The sequence below is a fragment of the Carlito syrichta genome, unplaced genomic scaffold (genome assembly GCF_000164805.1).
Source record: "Carlito syrichta isolate Samal-C Ts95f unplaced genomic scaffold, Tarsius_syrichta-2.0.1 Scaffold304160, whole genome shotgun sequence".
Taxonomy (NCBI): Eukaryota; Metazoa; Chordata; class Mammalia; order Primates; family Tarsiidae; genus Carlito; species Carlito syrichta.
Window position 1 is genome coordinate 271,659 of NW_007248256.1, and position 15,898 is coordinate 287,556.

General features: G+C 38.0%; 1 protein-coding gene across 2 annotated transcripts in view; it reads left to right on the forward strand.

Annotated features, from left to right (window-relative positions):
• The window catches only part of RAB3C (RAB3C, member RAS oncogene family), a 260,871-nt gene extending 248,759 nt beyond the window's left edge, over window positions 1-12,112 (forward strand). For both annotated transcript variants that reach the window (XM_008059479.2, XM_008059478.2), the window contains exon 5: window positions 3,915-12,112. In XM_008059479.2, coding sequence (XP_008057670.1) covers window positions 3,915-4,102 — 188 coding nt within the window. In that variant the 3' untranslated portion in view covers window positions 4,103-12,112. The remainder of the gene's footprint in view (window positions 1-3,914) is intronic.
• Window positions 12,113-15,898: the final 3,786 nt, after the last annotated feature.

A 15,898-nucleotide genomic window follows, 5' to 3' on the forward strand; every position in this document is an offset into this window, starting at 1 on the left:
TTTATCAGGAGATCTTTGTCAGACTTCACAGTCATCTTACTGTGCGACCTTGGGCTACTTATTTCATCTTGCTGAACTGTACTTTCCTACCCAGTGATCTTCAAAATTTTGTAAAATAGACTGTTTCTGAAGCATCATTGGCTGAAGCACCAGCTTCCCACTGATGTTGGTGATGGATTGGAGGTCAAAAATTTCTGAACAAGCTTATGTTGCTATAGTAGAAGTTAAAATACTGAGATAGTGGGAGGTAATAGCCATAAAATCCAATGACTTAGTAGAAGAATAAAGGCTATAGTGGTTAAATTTGCGGTTACGATTTAGGCCATGAGTTTTAAGTGCCCGTGGGTACATGCAGCTATGAGCCATGAGAGCCCTCACTCACAGATGAGGGATGAATACGCTGATCCATCTGGATGAAAAAAATCATTTATTACACAGTAAACGTTTTGTGCTGAACCTAAACAACTAGATTCTAACATACTAATGATTTTGATTTTGACATTCTGGCTTCTGAGATCAAGGATCAAATTACTGACTCCGAGTTGTACACCAGCATCATTCTGGCAGGATCATAAATGCCCAGGTACTTAGAGTATTTATATTGTCTCATTTTATGAAAAGAGGGCTCACATATTTGACCAATGAGCGGCAGTCTACCTCCCAGAAACTTTTATATCTATAATTCAATCATTCTGATAGAGATACAGCTGACACAGTGACCATCTGGATGAATCTTAAGCAATGCAAGCTATCAGAGCACTTTGGGGATCATTAAGAAAGATCATTCCAAGCTGGGCTCGGTGGCTCAGCCTGTAATCCCGCGCCTTTGGGAGGCTGAGGTGAGTGGATTGCCTGAGCCCGCGGGTTCGAGACCCGCCTGGGCAGCGAGACCTCATCTCGACAATAAATCATAAAATCAGCCGGGCGTGGTATCGCATGCCTGTAATTCTGGCTACTTGGAAGGCTGATGCGGAAGGATTGCCAGAGCCCAGTAGGTCGAGGCTGCGGTGGCCAGGAGCGGCCACTGCACTCCAGTCTGGGTGACAGAGTGAGACTCCAACTCAAAAAAAAAAAAAAAAGATCATTCCATTTGGTTCACAGTGTTGAATCTAGTTAATTACTTTCGTATTATTTAAATTAATGAAAGTTTATGATATATTGTGATTATTGATTAACATAGGGCTTAAAATTCAGTGGAACACAATAGTACCTTACTACTACAGTGTTTCTGGAAAAGCAGGAGAGTGTACAAATTAATAGGTCACATACTAGCTTTGCCATTTTACTAGCTAAGCAAGGAAATGTTTGAATTCAGATATTTTTGTCTCATTTCTTTATCAGTAAATTAGAGAAAATAATGGTACCTACTAGCAGATAAAATGAGTTAAAATATGTAAAGTGCTTTGAGTAGTACTTGTTATACATTAGTCACTCAATAAATGTTTATTATTATTATCATCATCATCATCATCATCATCATAGCATTGTCCAATTTGCTTGGCACTTTTACCTACATTTTCTCATTCCAGCCTAATGATAACCCAATAAGTTAAGTAAAGCAAATGTCATAAATAAGGAAAGTGAGAATTGAAAACATTGACTTGCTCATGTATTCAAAGTGACTGTGAAGTGTTGATAGTTGAAAAATCCCACATCTTTTGACTGATAATCCATCCCTCTCACCATATCATGGTATTCTCTTCTTAGCCATGCTGAATAAATGGGTGCTATTATAACATGGTGTTTTTTTCCTGGGACACTGTCCCCTTAGTAGCTACATATTCTTAGGGATCCAGGTTAAGGTTGAGAAGCTGAGAGCATTCTGGCTTCTGAGATCAAGGATCAAATTAATGACTCCAAGTTGTACACCAGCATCATTCTGGCAGGATCATAAATGCCCAGATCAAAGAAGTCAGATTTGGCAAAGACTTGTGTGGGTTACCATCTTTTCATAATAGCTAAATCTTTTATGATACCCTTCAAGTTTGGTGCCTTCCCAAATCATGATAATAAATAAATGAAGTGTAGCAGAAGAGATGAGAGAATTGAACCTATAAATGAGATCTTTGTCTGGGATTTTTTTCTCCAAAGTCTCATCCAGGGATCTTGAATTCTTTAGTGGGCTCCGGTATCTTATGACACAAAACACCCTCTTGTTAGGTATGGGAAAATTCCCAGAAGGATGAGAATAGTTTTGAATCTTCGCAACAAGGATATTGCTTAGATCCTTACCTGCCCTCTCCCAAATCTGGATCAAACTATCAGAATGTGAATTATCTAGCTCTATAGATGGTATAAACATTAGAAATGAGAGCTTTGTTAACATCAGATGGCCATATCTGTAGATAAAGAAATGCAGACTATAAGAGAGCTATATAGGTATTGTTCAGAGAGAGAGAATGAATGAGAAAAACATGCCAAAGATGTTTTGAAATATCCACCTTTTCTTTTGTAGAACCTGGCTCTACTGATATTTTTCCAGCCCAAATCTTGTAATTATACACTTGGATTTTAGCAAGAGAGCAGTTAGTAAAATCCGAGCTCCGATGTAGTCATCCAACCGAAGTGGTATTATAACTAAATTGGAAATTTTAACTCATGAGAACTACTTGTTGTCTACCCCTTAATACGACTGAAGAAAATAAGAATGTCTAGGTTATCTGAGGGATTTTGCCATGGATACAAAATATTGGTCTGTTCTTTCTCCTTTGGCCCCAGGAGCTGGATGAAATCACATGATTTAATCATTCTGGATCCATGTGGCTCCTCTGAGATAGGGCCAGATGTAACCAGAAGGATTTATAGGGTGTAAAATTCAGAATGGATTAGAAAAGGCTTTCTATGTTCAGCCCAACACATCCTAAATCAACGTCCCCTGAATGGACCAGAGCAATCTCTGGCTGGCCTAGTGGGGAGGTTGTCATGGCAACTGACTGGCAGGCTCAGCCAGTGGAATGTGAATGCAAACAATAGAGTGATAAGATTGTGTACAGAGCAGCATACTAAGACTGCTTCTGCCCAGGTACAGTGACACATCAGTAGAAGTATGAAACTGTCACTGCATTTTGTACCTTCTTGCAATGCTGACAGCTCATTTGAAATGTATCAAGTATCCTTTTCCAGATGTTGATAAAAACATTCCTGCTGATAGATAACAGAAGCTATGGAAAAATCAGCACCCACTTGATAGGTGCAGTCGTACACAAATAGAATAACCTGACTCAAACACTTCCTAAAGCACATTGAAGCAGGTTTGAGATACATAACTCCTATGACTCTTTAGTGCCACCTTGTGTCCTCTTAGATACTGAAAACGTATTAGAAGACCTAGGTCCGCCACAGGGCAGATAGAAAAACTTGAGTTGAATTACACTGGAGTTTTGTAGTTTCTTTTGCAGCAGAATATGCATATGAAATCGTCCAAGCCTCAAGTCGATGAAAAACAAAAAATTAATAATTCTGTTAGAATCTGGAAGTGGAAACTGATTAAAATGTCAAATAACGTCAGCCCTAGAAAAGATTGCAAGAGTCTTCCTGGTGGGCTGGGGGTTGGGGAAAAGAATGGCAAACATAGATTTGGTGTCGAGGACTCTTAACGTTGTCATTACTAACTTTTGCAAGGAAACGCTTCTTAAAACCTATTCAGCCATGCTGGTAACATATATGAATCGACAGAGAAAAGTCAAATGTGAACATCACCAATCCCACTATATAACTATTTTGTTCATGATTAATGGATAGCAAGATGTCAGCATTTGCTCAAATGGCACCTCATGCCCACCTGTCATCTCTCCCCCAAACCAAATCCACCACATGCTGTTGTCCTACCATCACCTCGTCACCACTCAAAACCATAAAGTCCTATTTAATTTCAGAAACATGAAATGACCAGCCTATGTTTCTGTTTTCTCCAGGGTTTGAATTTTTTGAAACAAGTGCCAAGGATAACATTAATGTCAAGCAGACATTTGAGCGCCTTGTGGATATCATCTGTGACAAAATGTCAGAGAGTTTGGAGACCGACCCGGCCATCACTGCCGCAAAGCAGAACACCAGACTCAAGGAAACCCCTCCTCCACCGCAGCCCAATTGTGGCTGCTAATGTCCCCATGCACATGGGCAGCTCCAGGGGGTTCTGGTTGCCAACAAACAGCATTTATAAATGGTCTATTAGCCTTCATTTATACTGCCTAATAATTATTTGAAGGAAGTATTTGATGTCAATGGCTCGTACATGCATTCAATTCTTGGGAGATTTCCTGGGTTAATATGTGGTAAATATGTGATCTTAAATTTGTAAGGACTCTTCATCTATAAACATCTGGTACTTGCATGTGACTTGTTATTTATTTATCTTCTAGGCTTTTTTGTTTCAAATTTCTTCTCAGTTATGCTACTGCTATGACCTCAGACTATAATTTCACTGCAACTGATTTCTGTGCCATGGATTCAAATTATGCTACTCACTTGTAGGGATGATGACCAAGGAATTGAGTGTGTGTGTATATGTGTGCGTGTGCGTTTGCATGTGTGTGTGTGTGTGTGTGTGTGTACGTGAGCAGGAGGAGATGTCAGGAGACTTCATTTGCTTTACTCGTAACTGAAAATCAGACAGAAATTTTGTTTATGATCAGGGACACTGTCACAGGTCTGGTCAGTTTACTGTTTGAAAACGTGTCTGTTTTTCACTGTTCTTAATAACTGTGGAAATCATTGACTATGAAGAAAACTGTTTTTAGGACCCTTGCAAGTTTTCTAAGTCATTATTATTAACCTGTCTGAAACTAGATTTAAACAATAGTCTTAGTTTATATGTTTACATAAAAAATTACCCTACTCTAGGACTGTTCCTTCCACAGATTCTACTCAACTGAATATTTGGGAGCATTGAACAGACTGAGAAGTATCTACTGAATGCTAGTTATGCAAAAAGCATTTAAACCAAGAAGGGTATGAGTAGCTGTAGTGTTCCAAGGTATGAGCTTATCCCATTTCCTTATTGACTTACCCTCTATAACACATACTGTTACCCCCACCCTCACTTTCTGGAACCATCACCAACTCTCAGAATAGAGGCTATGTTGAAGCTTGTTAGGGCTCCTCTTCCCATAGGATATAGACTTGCTTCCCCAGCCATTGCCATCTGCCCAAACTACGGCTAAGTTCTTTCACCTATTTAAAAACTATTTAAATAATATCTCCAAGTGTCCCAAGTTGGGGAAAAGATCATTTTCCTCTTTCATTCTTTTAAATAGAAAGCACAGCCCCATTATGTGCATGCTTCAGTTACACAGAAAACACTCTGTTGCTGAGAGTTACAGAGACACTTAGGATCTATAGCAATTTGAGGAATGGAGGAAGCCATTTGAACATTCTGACTCCCCCCCCCGCCCCCAGATTTCCTGAAAACCATGTATGCATAACAAGCAAATAGCAAATCCTACTAGCTGTGCTGATTAACCGGGAAACTTGGCATCTGTGTCACTGTCCAGTATTATTGACAGCTAGAATTTTAGGAAGGCAGCAGGCACTGCTTGGCAGATTTGGAAGAACAGTTCCATTTGGTGAATTCCCCCATCCCATTTTTTGGTTGTATTGAAGATATATATATTTCTCTTTCAATGATAGAAAAGCTTCCTATAAAAGTATTAGTTGCAACCTTACCAGGAGAGGGTATTGATAGGAAAACCTGTATAGCTAAAGATATCTCTGGAGAATAAATAAGATAGTTCTGCCTACAAATCAGGGAACCGGGTCACGCACATTGTGAGTAAGTCAAAAGATGAAAATTAGAGGAGAGAGCATTTGGGATGTTTTAAGCATATCCATATTATTTCTCGCCTTCTTAGTTTAAGATTCACTAATTGGTAGTAAATTTCCACTTTGGAACCCTGCAAGGCAAGGTTCAGCTTAGTGAAGACAAGAAAACATTTATGTCTTATTACATTTTAATGGGGCAACAAGCTTCAAAATCACAGAAATTACAGTGAAGGGAAAGAGAGAAGCAGGGGATATTAAAGAAAACAGATTTGTTTGTACCCGTAGTCTGTTTTTGTCTGACATTATAATATTTCCATAATCTAAGCAGAATGTGGCCATGTTAAATGATATAGCTATTAAGCTCACCTTTACAATCTAATAGGAAGTAATAAAGCCAGGAAATCCTGTCCCCTTCACAGCCCTCATCCCACACATGCATACAGACATAAAAAGCCTAGATAGAATATTCTGATGTCTCTTTCAGAAGGACCTTGATATGTGGCTTGTTGGAAAATGGAAAGCACAATGAGACATGTTAGAAAAGTAAACGGGAACAGGCTGAACTTTGCTCTCTTGAAAACTCCTTCCCCAAAGAACTGATGGCTATTGAAATTAATTCGTCCTTAGACTAGAAGCCCTAAGCCAAGTGCCCACTTAAACCAGTCAGGGGAGAGTGATGCAATGATAGTCCAAGTGTCATTACCAAGGAACATTTGATACTTTCTGTTTTCCAAGCCACTTCTCCAATGGAAGTGAAGCCTTTTCAATTGATTCTTAGTTCTGAAACTCCTACCCTACTATCAATTCCATGCCAAATAATTCAATGAGAAGTTTCAAGAGGGACCGTCATAGAGCTCAAGAGAAAGAACACCTATGTTCCTACTGTAAAGCACATAGAGAGTATATTCTCTATTCTTAATCTCATCAAGAAATCTTGGTATTTGAGATCAAATTTGGCAAATGAACAAGCTCAGGATTAATTAACTGAGCCTTTATTAGCATTGTGCTATGTTACTTATAAATTATAGCACTGTAGTTCCAAGATTTGACCAACAACACACACACACACACACACACACACACACACACACACACACAAACACAATACCTTTATCTACCAACAGTCCAAATATATGCAGGTCATTTTTGCCAACAGCCTAACTAAATTTGTATTTAAAAGAAAAAGACATCTTAAAAAGTATATACTTGTGTTATTTTGTAAATCTTAGACATTCATCTCTTATTGTCTTTGATGCAAATAAATTAGTATTTTAATTATGAATTTATTTTCCTCTGCTACTCATCACCTGGTCATCTCCACCCATTAATACTTTTAGGAATAAACTTTGCTTCAAGCAGATGCTTCCCAGAGCTTTGGTGTTGGTACCTTCCTTTCCTTTCCTAATGCCATTGAAAAATTGGACTCAAAATTATTTCATTTAAATAGCCATCCTTGGAGTGAATCAGCATTTCAGCTCTTGGGGATGTGGACAGATGTAGAAAGTGCATGAAGTGTTTTCAGTCCTAAGGTGGCAGCTTATACATTAGCATCACAACTATGTGCTCCTTGGAAGAACTCCTTCAGGACAATAATCCATTCATTGTTTCTGCCCCCACTCAACAGCTTCCACTGCCTTGATAAAATTCTAATGACTGTGAGAACCAGAATGTTCTTATAGATTCTCCTTTGGGTAACCTGAAGTTCAGCATACCCCTTTGCTGCCTGATTAAAAATGTGCTAAGGGTTTTATTTGGAAAGGAAGCGATGATGATGCCTTCAGTTGTAGAAGAAAGCTGCAGCATTGTAATGATAAATGTGGAATATGAATTCTATAAAATCATAACCCACATTATACAAGACATCAAAATACTCGATAAACAAGAGCATATCTCACCTTAACTTTTACCCAGATTATTTATAGGCCTTGTGTTTAGTACACTGGTATTTTTTAGAAACAAATGTAAACTTTCCATTTTAACTACATCTAGGCTGACAGTAGACTTCCAGGTATATAACCTTCTTCTTTTTTAAAAGTAATATACATTCCACTATTAACTGAACTTCCATGAAGCGACATTCATTGTAGAGCATGGTAGTCCATAATCAGTGACTCATCGTGATGTGCTTTATCCAACAAGTATCTTAGTGCATGGTTGAGGGTGTTCTATGTGATCTTTTAGTTAAAGGTGTGGCATTTGTGGGACTGTGTAAAAACATATTCACAAACTCTACTAAGCTATACCAAGCTGAGGTAGCACCTGCATGTGAGAAACTGTGATATAAATCTTACTTTAAAGTCATGACTAAAACCATTTAGACCAAAAAGTTACCGTGTGTTTGTTAATAATCTTCATAGTACTATTAGAAGGCTCAATCAGGTATTTTTGGTGTGGCTTATGTGGGAACTGGCCTGTCTGTCTGAAGAACCCTTTCTCTCTCAATTACAGCTTGCATGACTAGAACCTGGAACTCCGTTTCTTGGCATGTATCCTCACACAGTGTGCGATGTCAGGGTGCCACATGAGCAACTAGACTCCTGTGGCCTTTCCTTCACTCCCTGGAAAATGTAGTCTCTGCAATTCTGCTCAGCTCTGCCTGTTTGAGTTTACTCTCAGCGCTTTAATAAGTTGCCAGTAAAATGGTGAAGTCTTTTTGATGTGTTGAACCCTTTAGTCAGTTTTTTGGAGTACTTTATATTATAGGTGGATTTTTGACCAAAGTCAGTTAAAGACATAAACATGTGTTATATCCTGGCATCAACTGGGACATATTGGATAAAAGATGAAGTTACTACCAGGAAAAAAAGTCTATACCCCTGCTCTGCACCTAAAGGGTTCTAGAAGTGCAACATCCCCTAATTGGGCAAAACCAAGTTGGGGAGATATATCTAAAATGTATCTACCTATTGTTCCTAGTATTTCATAAATAAATGTATTTTTTTCTTAAAAACCTTTACACAAATGCTCAACACTCCAACCAAATAATATTTTCCTTTGATAGATTGAAATATTTACTCTTAAGTCACACATAGAGCACTGCCCTTCTCAAGACTGACTCACTCACCTGAGACAAAGGTAAACACTGATACCTTTTTTATGGTGCTTTCTCAGTGCTAGGAAAAAGGGAACTCTTGACCCCCTTTTCCAACTATAACTCACATCTTATTTTAAAAGTTCCACGAAATAGTTTCTTCACACCAACTTGATTTGATTTGATTAGTCCGTGTGCCTGTGCACATAATGGATTTCCATTAAACAGGGAGAGTGAAAACACATTTTGCAAACATTCTAGATAATAGAAATGAAGTATGTTAAAATCTTACTCAGAGCTTGAGTGCTAGGATCAGACCATCTAGCTAGTGGACAAATATAATTTTCTATTTTTCAATTCTCTTTTACTTCCTGATTTTAAAAAAATCATTTCAATTTTCAAAGCACTGTCCTTACATAATGATGGGACTAAAAATAGGAAATGAGACTCAAGTTTCACCATTTACTTCCCATCCGCAACTATTATTGGTGGAGTTTCAACCAGTCATTACTTGCTGAAATGAGGTTTGGGGTTACCTATGTATTTCATTCACCTGTGTTCATATTTTACCTCATCGTGGACAACTGAGAGTTGACTGTGGCTTTCTTTTTAAATGCAAATTGATGTTTTTTGGAGCCAGGGATTACTTAGGTTCATGAATGCTGTTCTCCTAGACACAGATTTAACATGAGCCACTGAGACACCTGGCCTTTCAGGGACGTGAGCATGACCTACATCTGTCTAGTGGCTTCATACTTCTTGTAAAAGTGGAGTTTGGGTATTGTTTGCTGTTTCAATATGATGGTTTTCCATGCATTGTCCCATCATTCCTAGGATGTATGCTGAATAAAAACTGTCCCGTAATTCCTGTTAATATATTGTTAATGTCAGACGTGATGTGATACCGTTGGACTGTCCAAATGTACAACTATTTAATGGTGTTTGTAGAACTGAAATGTCTTAAATGTTGCATGAAATATGTTATAAAAATAGATTTGTTTTCTATTTTTCAACACCTCAGAATTGAGGGTTCATGGGCCAATAAGTGCAATATTTAATGACTTACTCAGTGTATATAAACTAGTGTGAAAGAATGAATTACAATGAATGTGTGAGACGCTTTGATGACTGTGTGACTTATTCAGATGATTTTCTTGTAGCTGTATTTGTCTAGTGGTGCAATTTATACAGTAAATATCTTATTGGTGTCATGTAAAACTCCTCTGTGCCTACTTCAAAGTACTTTTTTTTCCCTATAAGACCAAACATTTAGTACCTACAAATATATGTCATTCAGAATTGTGGCTTTTACTTCCAAGACAGAATGACTGTTAGTTTATTTATAAATTCATCCTCATCTATATAAATCAAAATTCTCCTTAAGTGTCATATAAGAGTGTGCATTTTACTTTCAAGCAGCTGATTTAGATATCTAAGGAAAAATATGTGCATAAAGAAAAGTCACTTTTTTCTTCACAGAAAGGTTGATCACGATCTGTCTATTAAGAATTTTCACTTCTGTATTTGTATGTATATTTTATTGTTACTCAACCTTGTATTTTGTTTGCAAATTTAACACTGTCAACCCTGAGAACACTAAAACACCAATGTCTTTTAGATTGTAGCTCATGTTATATTCACTTTCAATTCTCAATTGTCCACACTGGTGATACAAGAGAAACAAATAACAGAATCTTGAAACACTGTGTAATGCCAACATAAGCTCCTATCTTCATCCTCAAGCCCTCTTACTTAATCGGTGGCCTGGAACTTCACTGAAATACAAAATCAAGAAATTAAGTCTAGTTGCTGGATAACTAAACACTATAAATGCTTATGTATGTGAAGTTTAAAGTAGATTGACCACCTTAAACTTCTATCTAACATTTCACTTTTTAAGGTAAAGCTTTCGTTTGAGTATTGTACTTGCTTTTTCATTCAGTTAGTGGGATAAGTTGTGATACCCTTAGGAAAGAAAACAAATTATGATTTATTCACTAACAATTATAGCAGACAATTGGTTCTAGATGACCAGAGCCATGTGCTTCTTCGTATAAAGCCTTCAGTTCTCTCCATGGCACTTGGCTGGGAATTTACATGTGAGGATATGTCAATGATATTATATGGATTTGGGCTATGTGGGGGATGTGTGGCCCGAATTTAACTGTGATAAACTGAAATTTGTATTCAGCTCTCAGAATCTACTGACATCAAGTAAAAGTGGGCACAAGAGGGAGATTAGCAATGACTTTGTGCCAAATTCTAAATAAATGGAAGCAGGAAGCCTGCATTAGAATGATAATTTCAGGGTGGGGTTGAGTATCTAGTTAGTTGTCACATAGTTATTGAATCCCGTGTGCTCAGTGCTGTGGGAATCAAACCTGGAAGACATATGGCTCCTGCCACTATTGAGAAGAAGGAAAAAATTCCAGATATGATCTAAATGCTAGGTTATGTTGGGATATAAGAGCACAAACAATGGGGGAACTGCAAGAACTTGAAGAGTCAAGTTGGTTCCATTGAAGAGATCAAACAGAATCCCAGAAAGAATTAGATAGTGAGGAGATTGTACCAGGCAAGTAAGTGGGAAAGGCCACAGTACGTTCCCCATGACTGGATGACAGTGCTGGCAGCTATAGATCATTGTTTTTCTTGAGACAGCAAAACTGGTTCCCTGAAACCCCTCAAATTACCCCAGTTTAGCTCCCTGAGGAAGACAAGCTGTTGTATCATCACTTTCCTCTATGGTGAGCAGTCCCAGGCTCAACCAAAATACACACATTGCTTTAAAGCCACATTAGAGCAGTTGATTTAGTCATTTACCAATGCACCGAACCACTACATGTTGTCTAACCTCATGTCACCCAGGCTAATGTGCACCTGGAGATTTTTCTGTAGTTCCATATTTCCCATAAAGGGCATTGGGAAATGCACAAATGAAGACCTTTCTTTGGAACCGGGCACTCTTCGCCCCCAGTGACTGCACTGTGGAACTCTCCTTGAGAAAATAGAGAAAATATTGAAAACAGCTTAATGCTTCCATATAGTGACCGTGACGTTTAGTTGAAAACTACTGCTGCATAGCAAATATTATGACTCTTCATGTGTCCACAGGAGCTATTGTGTGGGTTTAAAGCTACGAAGTGTATTCACATTGTGAAGTTTTAATTATCTTTATTGAAATTAATTGTGCAAAAACAGTATGTGCTCTATTAGGTATTCAGTTTGTATGTGAATTATGTATAGAAAGTGGTTTTTGTTCTTTATCTTGTTTTATTTCTTGAAGATTACAATAAATATCTAAGAGACTATATTCCTGAATTTCTCAGCCTTAGTCTGATGAATTTTTTTATAATCTCATCAATTTATATTATTTTTGGCCCTAGAATGCCTATTTCTATTTCCTTTTTTCCTGTAAGACCAAACATTTAGTACCTACAAATCTATGTCTTTCAGAATTGTGGCTTTTACTTCCAAGACAGAATGACTCGACAACCCTAGACAACACCAAACTTGAACTGAAGACAGAGAGTAAATACATTCTTATTTCGGGTTATGGGTGTCAAACACATAAATGTGAATTTAGGCAGAGGAGTAAATGCTAACACTTATAATCTTCTAAGACATATAACTTTCTATCTGACCTGGTTAACTGTGTTCCAGAGTTACAAAGGCCTCAGTTGTAGGGTCAAGAATAGCTGCTAAGATAGTTAAGAAGTTACCTCTGCTACCTGAAGACTCTGTATGCCTATATCTGAAGTCCAAGTTCTGATGGTCATTTTGACACCCTACTATCACAGCCTGGGACAGGAGTAGTCAACAGGGACAGCATGTGTTTGGGATGTGTGAATGTCATGGGTGTCATTTAATGCACAGTGCTTGGTGCAGCTCTATGCAGGCTCTCCTTGTCCCTGGGTGGATCGCAGCAGATCCTCCACTCATTTTGCAATCCCTTAGGGTTCTACTTGTACTACCAGCACTAATTCTTCATACTTTCTTCCAAATATGCCTCGGGGCCTTTTCCAGGCTTTGCTGAAAATAAGGCAGTGAGAAGATCTGAGGAAAATCTACATGAGCCCGCATGGATCAAATCAACTTCCTAAACTGGATTCATTAACAAAAGTGTCATCTACCTAGGTAGACAAAGCAGGTAACATTCAAGAAATCAAAAGTCAGGAAAAATGATAATAAATGAAGAGACTTCCAGTTATATTATCAATAAGCATTTGCAATGCCTTCTACATGCTAATGTATTGGTAAACATGAAAATACCATACAATAGAATCCTGACCCTCATTAAACTAAAACAATTGTGATAGAGGAAAATGTGTAAGTTACTGTCAGCACATTCCCACAGTTGATAAACTTAATATTCCCTAATATGTGTGTCTAATAAATACTTGAAATAGACATTGGAAATGTGTTTCATTTCAAAAGAACTCACAAAAGTATCTTCTTTGAAATGCTATAAAATTCATTTTTTAGACTATACTCCCCTGCTCCAAGATAAATTTATAAAAATCAATTCAAAATTTAAAAAATCAAGGACCCAGAAGAATCACACATTTCCTGGTCATTTTTAGGTTTCTATGGTGGAACCAGGTCCAACTGGTTTTAGCGGAGATCTGCCTCTATCCTCACCCTTCAAGTAATATTCTTTGTCTTTGAATTATTTTTTTTAAATAAAGTTTCTGTGTGGTCATAGTATTCCTTTCTCAATAGTGGTAGACTTCCAAAACTATTAAGATGATAGACATGAGAGAGAATACATCTGTCACCCTCAGAAAATGCTCATCCACTCTCTCCTCAGCTTCCTATTACACTTGAAATAAACCTTTCTAAATAAAAGGCAACAAGGTCTTTAGACACTTCTCAGGGACACTCCATCTCTTGGTTCTTAGCTCCCCTGTTCCTGTTCTAACTTCTTACCCCCTTGCTCAGTCCAAAGAATCTGTAGTCTGGTAAAGCTGACTGCTCATTTTTTTTCTCTTGTTAATGCCATGAGTCTTTTAGAGCTAGTATTTCTTGTTGTTTATTAATTCTAAATCTCAGGCAGTTTCAACTAAAAAAATATTCTCAATGTTAACTTGTTACACCTCCCTTAAAGCAGCTCTGCTAGATAAATGGAAGAAACAAGGGTATACAAAATATATGGGAGGTAGGTGTTGGAGGAAAATCTGAATTAATGCTTCAAAATAATATCCTACCAAGCAGACAATAACTATATTATTTTACTAGTGCCAGTATACAGGTTAAATACACGGTACTGTGAAAGCACAGAGAGGGGCAAATATTAACCCAGATTGTAGGCAAGGGCTGGGATGTTCCTAGGCAAAATCTGACCTGAGCTAACACATATAGAGGATGTAGGAACTATGCAGTGGCAGATGTGAGAGAAGGCTGCTTCAAGCATGGGGAATAGCAAATGCAAACCACAGAAGTATCACAGAGAATGGTGTATTTATAGAATTTCTTTCTTTTTTTTTTTTTTGAGTTGGAGTCTCACTCTGTCGCCCAGACTGGAGTGCAGTGGCCACTCCCGGCCACTGCAGCCTTGACCTGCTGGGCTCCGTCGATCCTTCAGCCTCAGCCTTCCGAGTAGCTGGAACTACAGGTACGCGCTACCATGCCCGGCTCATTTTTTATTTATTGTAGAGATGAGGTCAAGCCAAGTTGCCCAGGCGGGTCTCGAACCCGCCTGCTCAGGCAATCCACTCACCTCAGCCTCCCAAAGGCGCGGGATTACAGGCTGAGCCACCGAACCCGGCTGTATTTATAGAATTTCAATTATTCACATAGGGTGACCATAGAGTGGAACGAAAGGAAAAAAGCCAGGGCTGAGATCATAACACTTGTCAGAAATGCTTTAGAAGTCTAGATTTTATCCTTCCACTATGGGGAATTTATGAACAAATGCAAGCAAAGAAGTAGTTTGATCAGTTTTGAATTTTGTAAGATTACAAAATTGGCAATATGAAAAATAGACTAAAGAGAAGTAATAGTAGAAACAGGAAGAGCATTAGAAATTAGTTATAGGATTCTAGAAGTTTTAATCCCAAATTAAATGCGGGACTGTAGTGGTGAGAAGTAGGGAATACATGAAAGTTCACTTTAGAAGGTAGGCAATGGTGAACAGTAAGATTCAGGAAGAATAAGATTAAGAAATCAAGGATGACCCTCAGGCTTCTGACTTGGTTGATTTTGTCGTTAACTGAGAGAGAAAGTACAACAGTAGCAGCAGGTTTAAGGAAAAAGATAATGAATTCCATATCCAAAATGTTGGGATTGAGTTTCTATAGGACTTGCAAATGATGTGGTCCTGTAAGCATCTAGGGAGTGTAGGTCTAGAGTTCAGAAGAGAGAAAAGCACTAAAGACACTCCTGGAAAATGTCAATACCTCAATGATAACCAAACCCCAGGGAGTGGAGAAAATGACATGCCGAAGACTATTTCAGATGAGAGAAGAGAAGACTAAGAACTGGGGAAGACTACATTAACACTACAAACCAAGGAAAGAGTTCACAAAGGAGACTTTAAAAATAGTAGGCTAAAAGATGGTTGGAGAATCGAGTGAGAATGGATCCAAGAAACCAAGAGAGGAGCATGTTTTGAGAAAGAAGAAGATTGAGGAATTCTCATTTTCAGATGATGTAAAGTGAAATCAGGATTGCCAGCCAACTTGACCAAAGCAATTTAGAATAGCTATGAGGGAGAAAGATTGCACTGAGTAGAGAAGTAAAAGGAGATGATGAAGAGGAGACACTATTTTTTCAGGTACTTAAGAAGGAAGTGGGTTATCAAATGATAGTCTAAGAAGGGTTTTATTTCCAAATGAGTCTTACATATTCATTATGTGTTAACGAAAAAGTCAATGAAAGTAGAGTTTGAAGATACAAACAAAAATTGATATCCTCTCCACCCAAATCTTATTATTTTATTTCCACTCTTGTTCCTATTTCCTCTACTTCTCTATGCATAGTATTAAGATTTCCTATACAACTATCTCAAGCCAATTGATTACAACCTCTCTTGAAATGTTTACTTATCTGTAAGGCAGAGCTTCTAACAGCTTCTAATGGTGAAATACACAACTCTCTTTTTTGAGG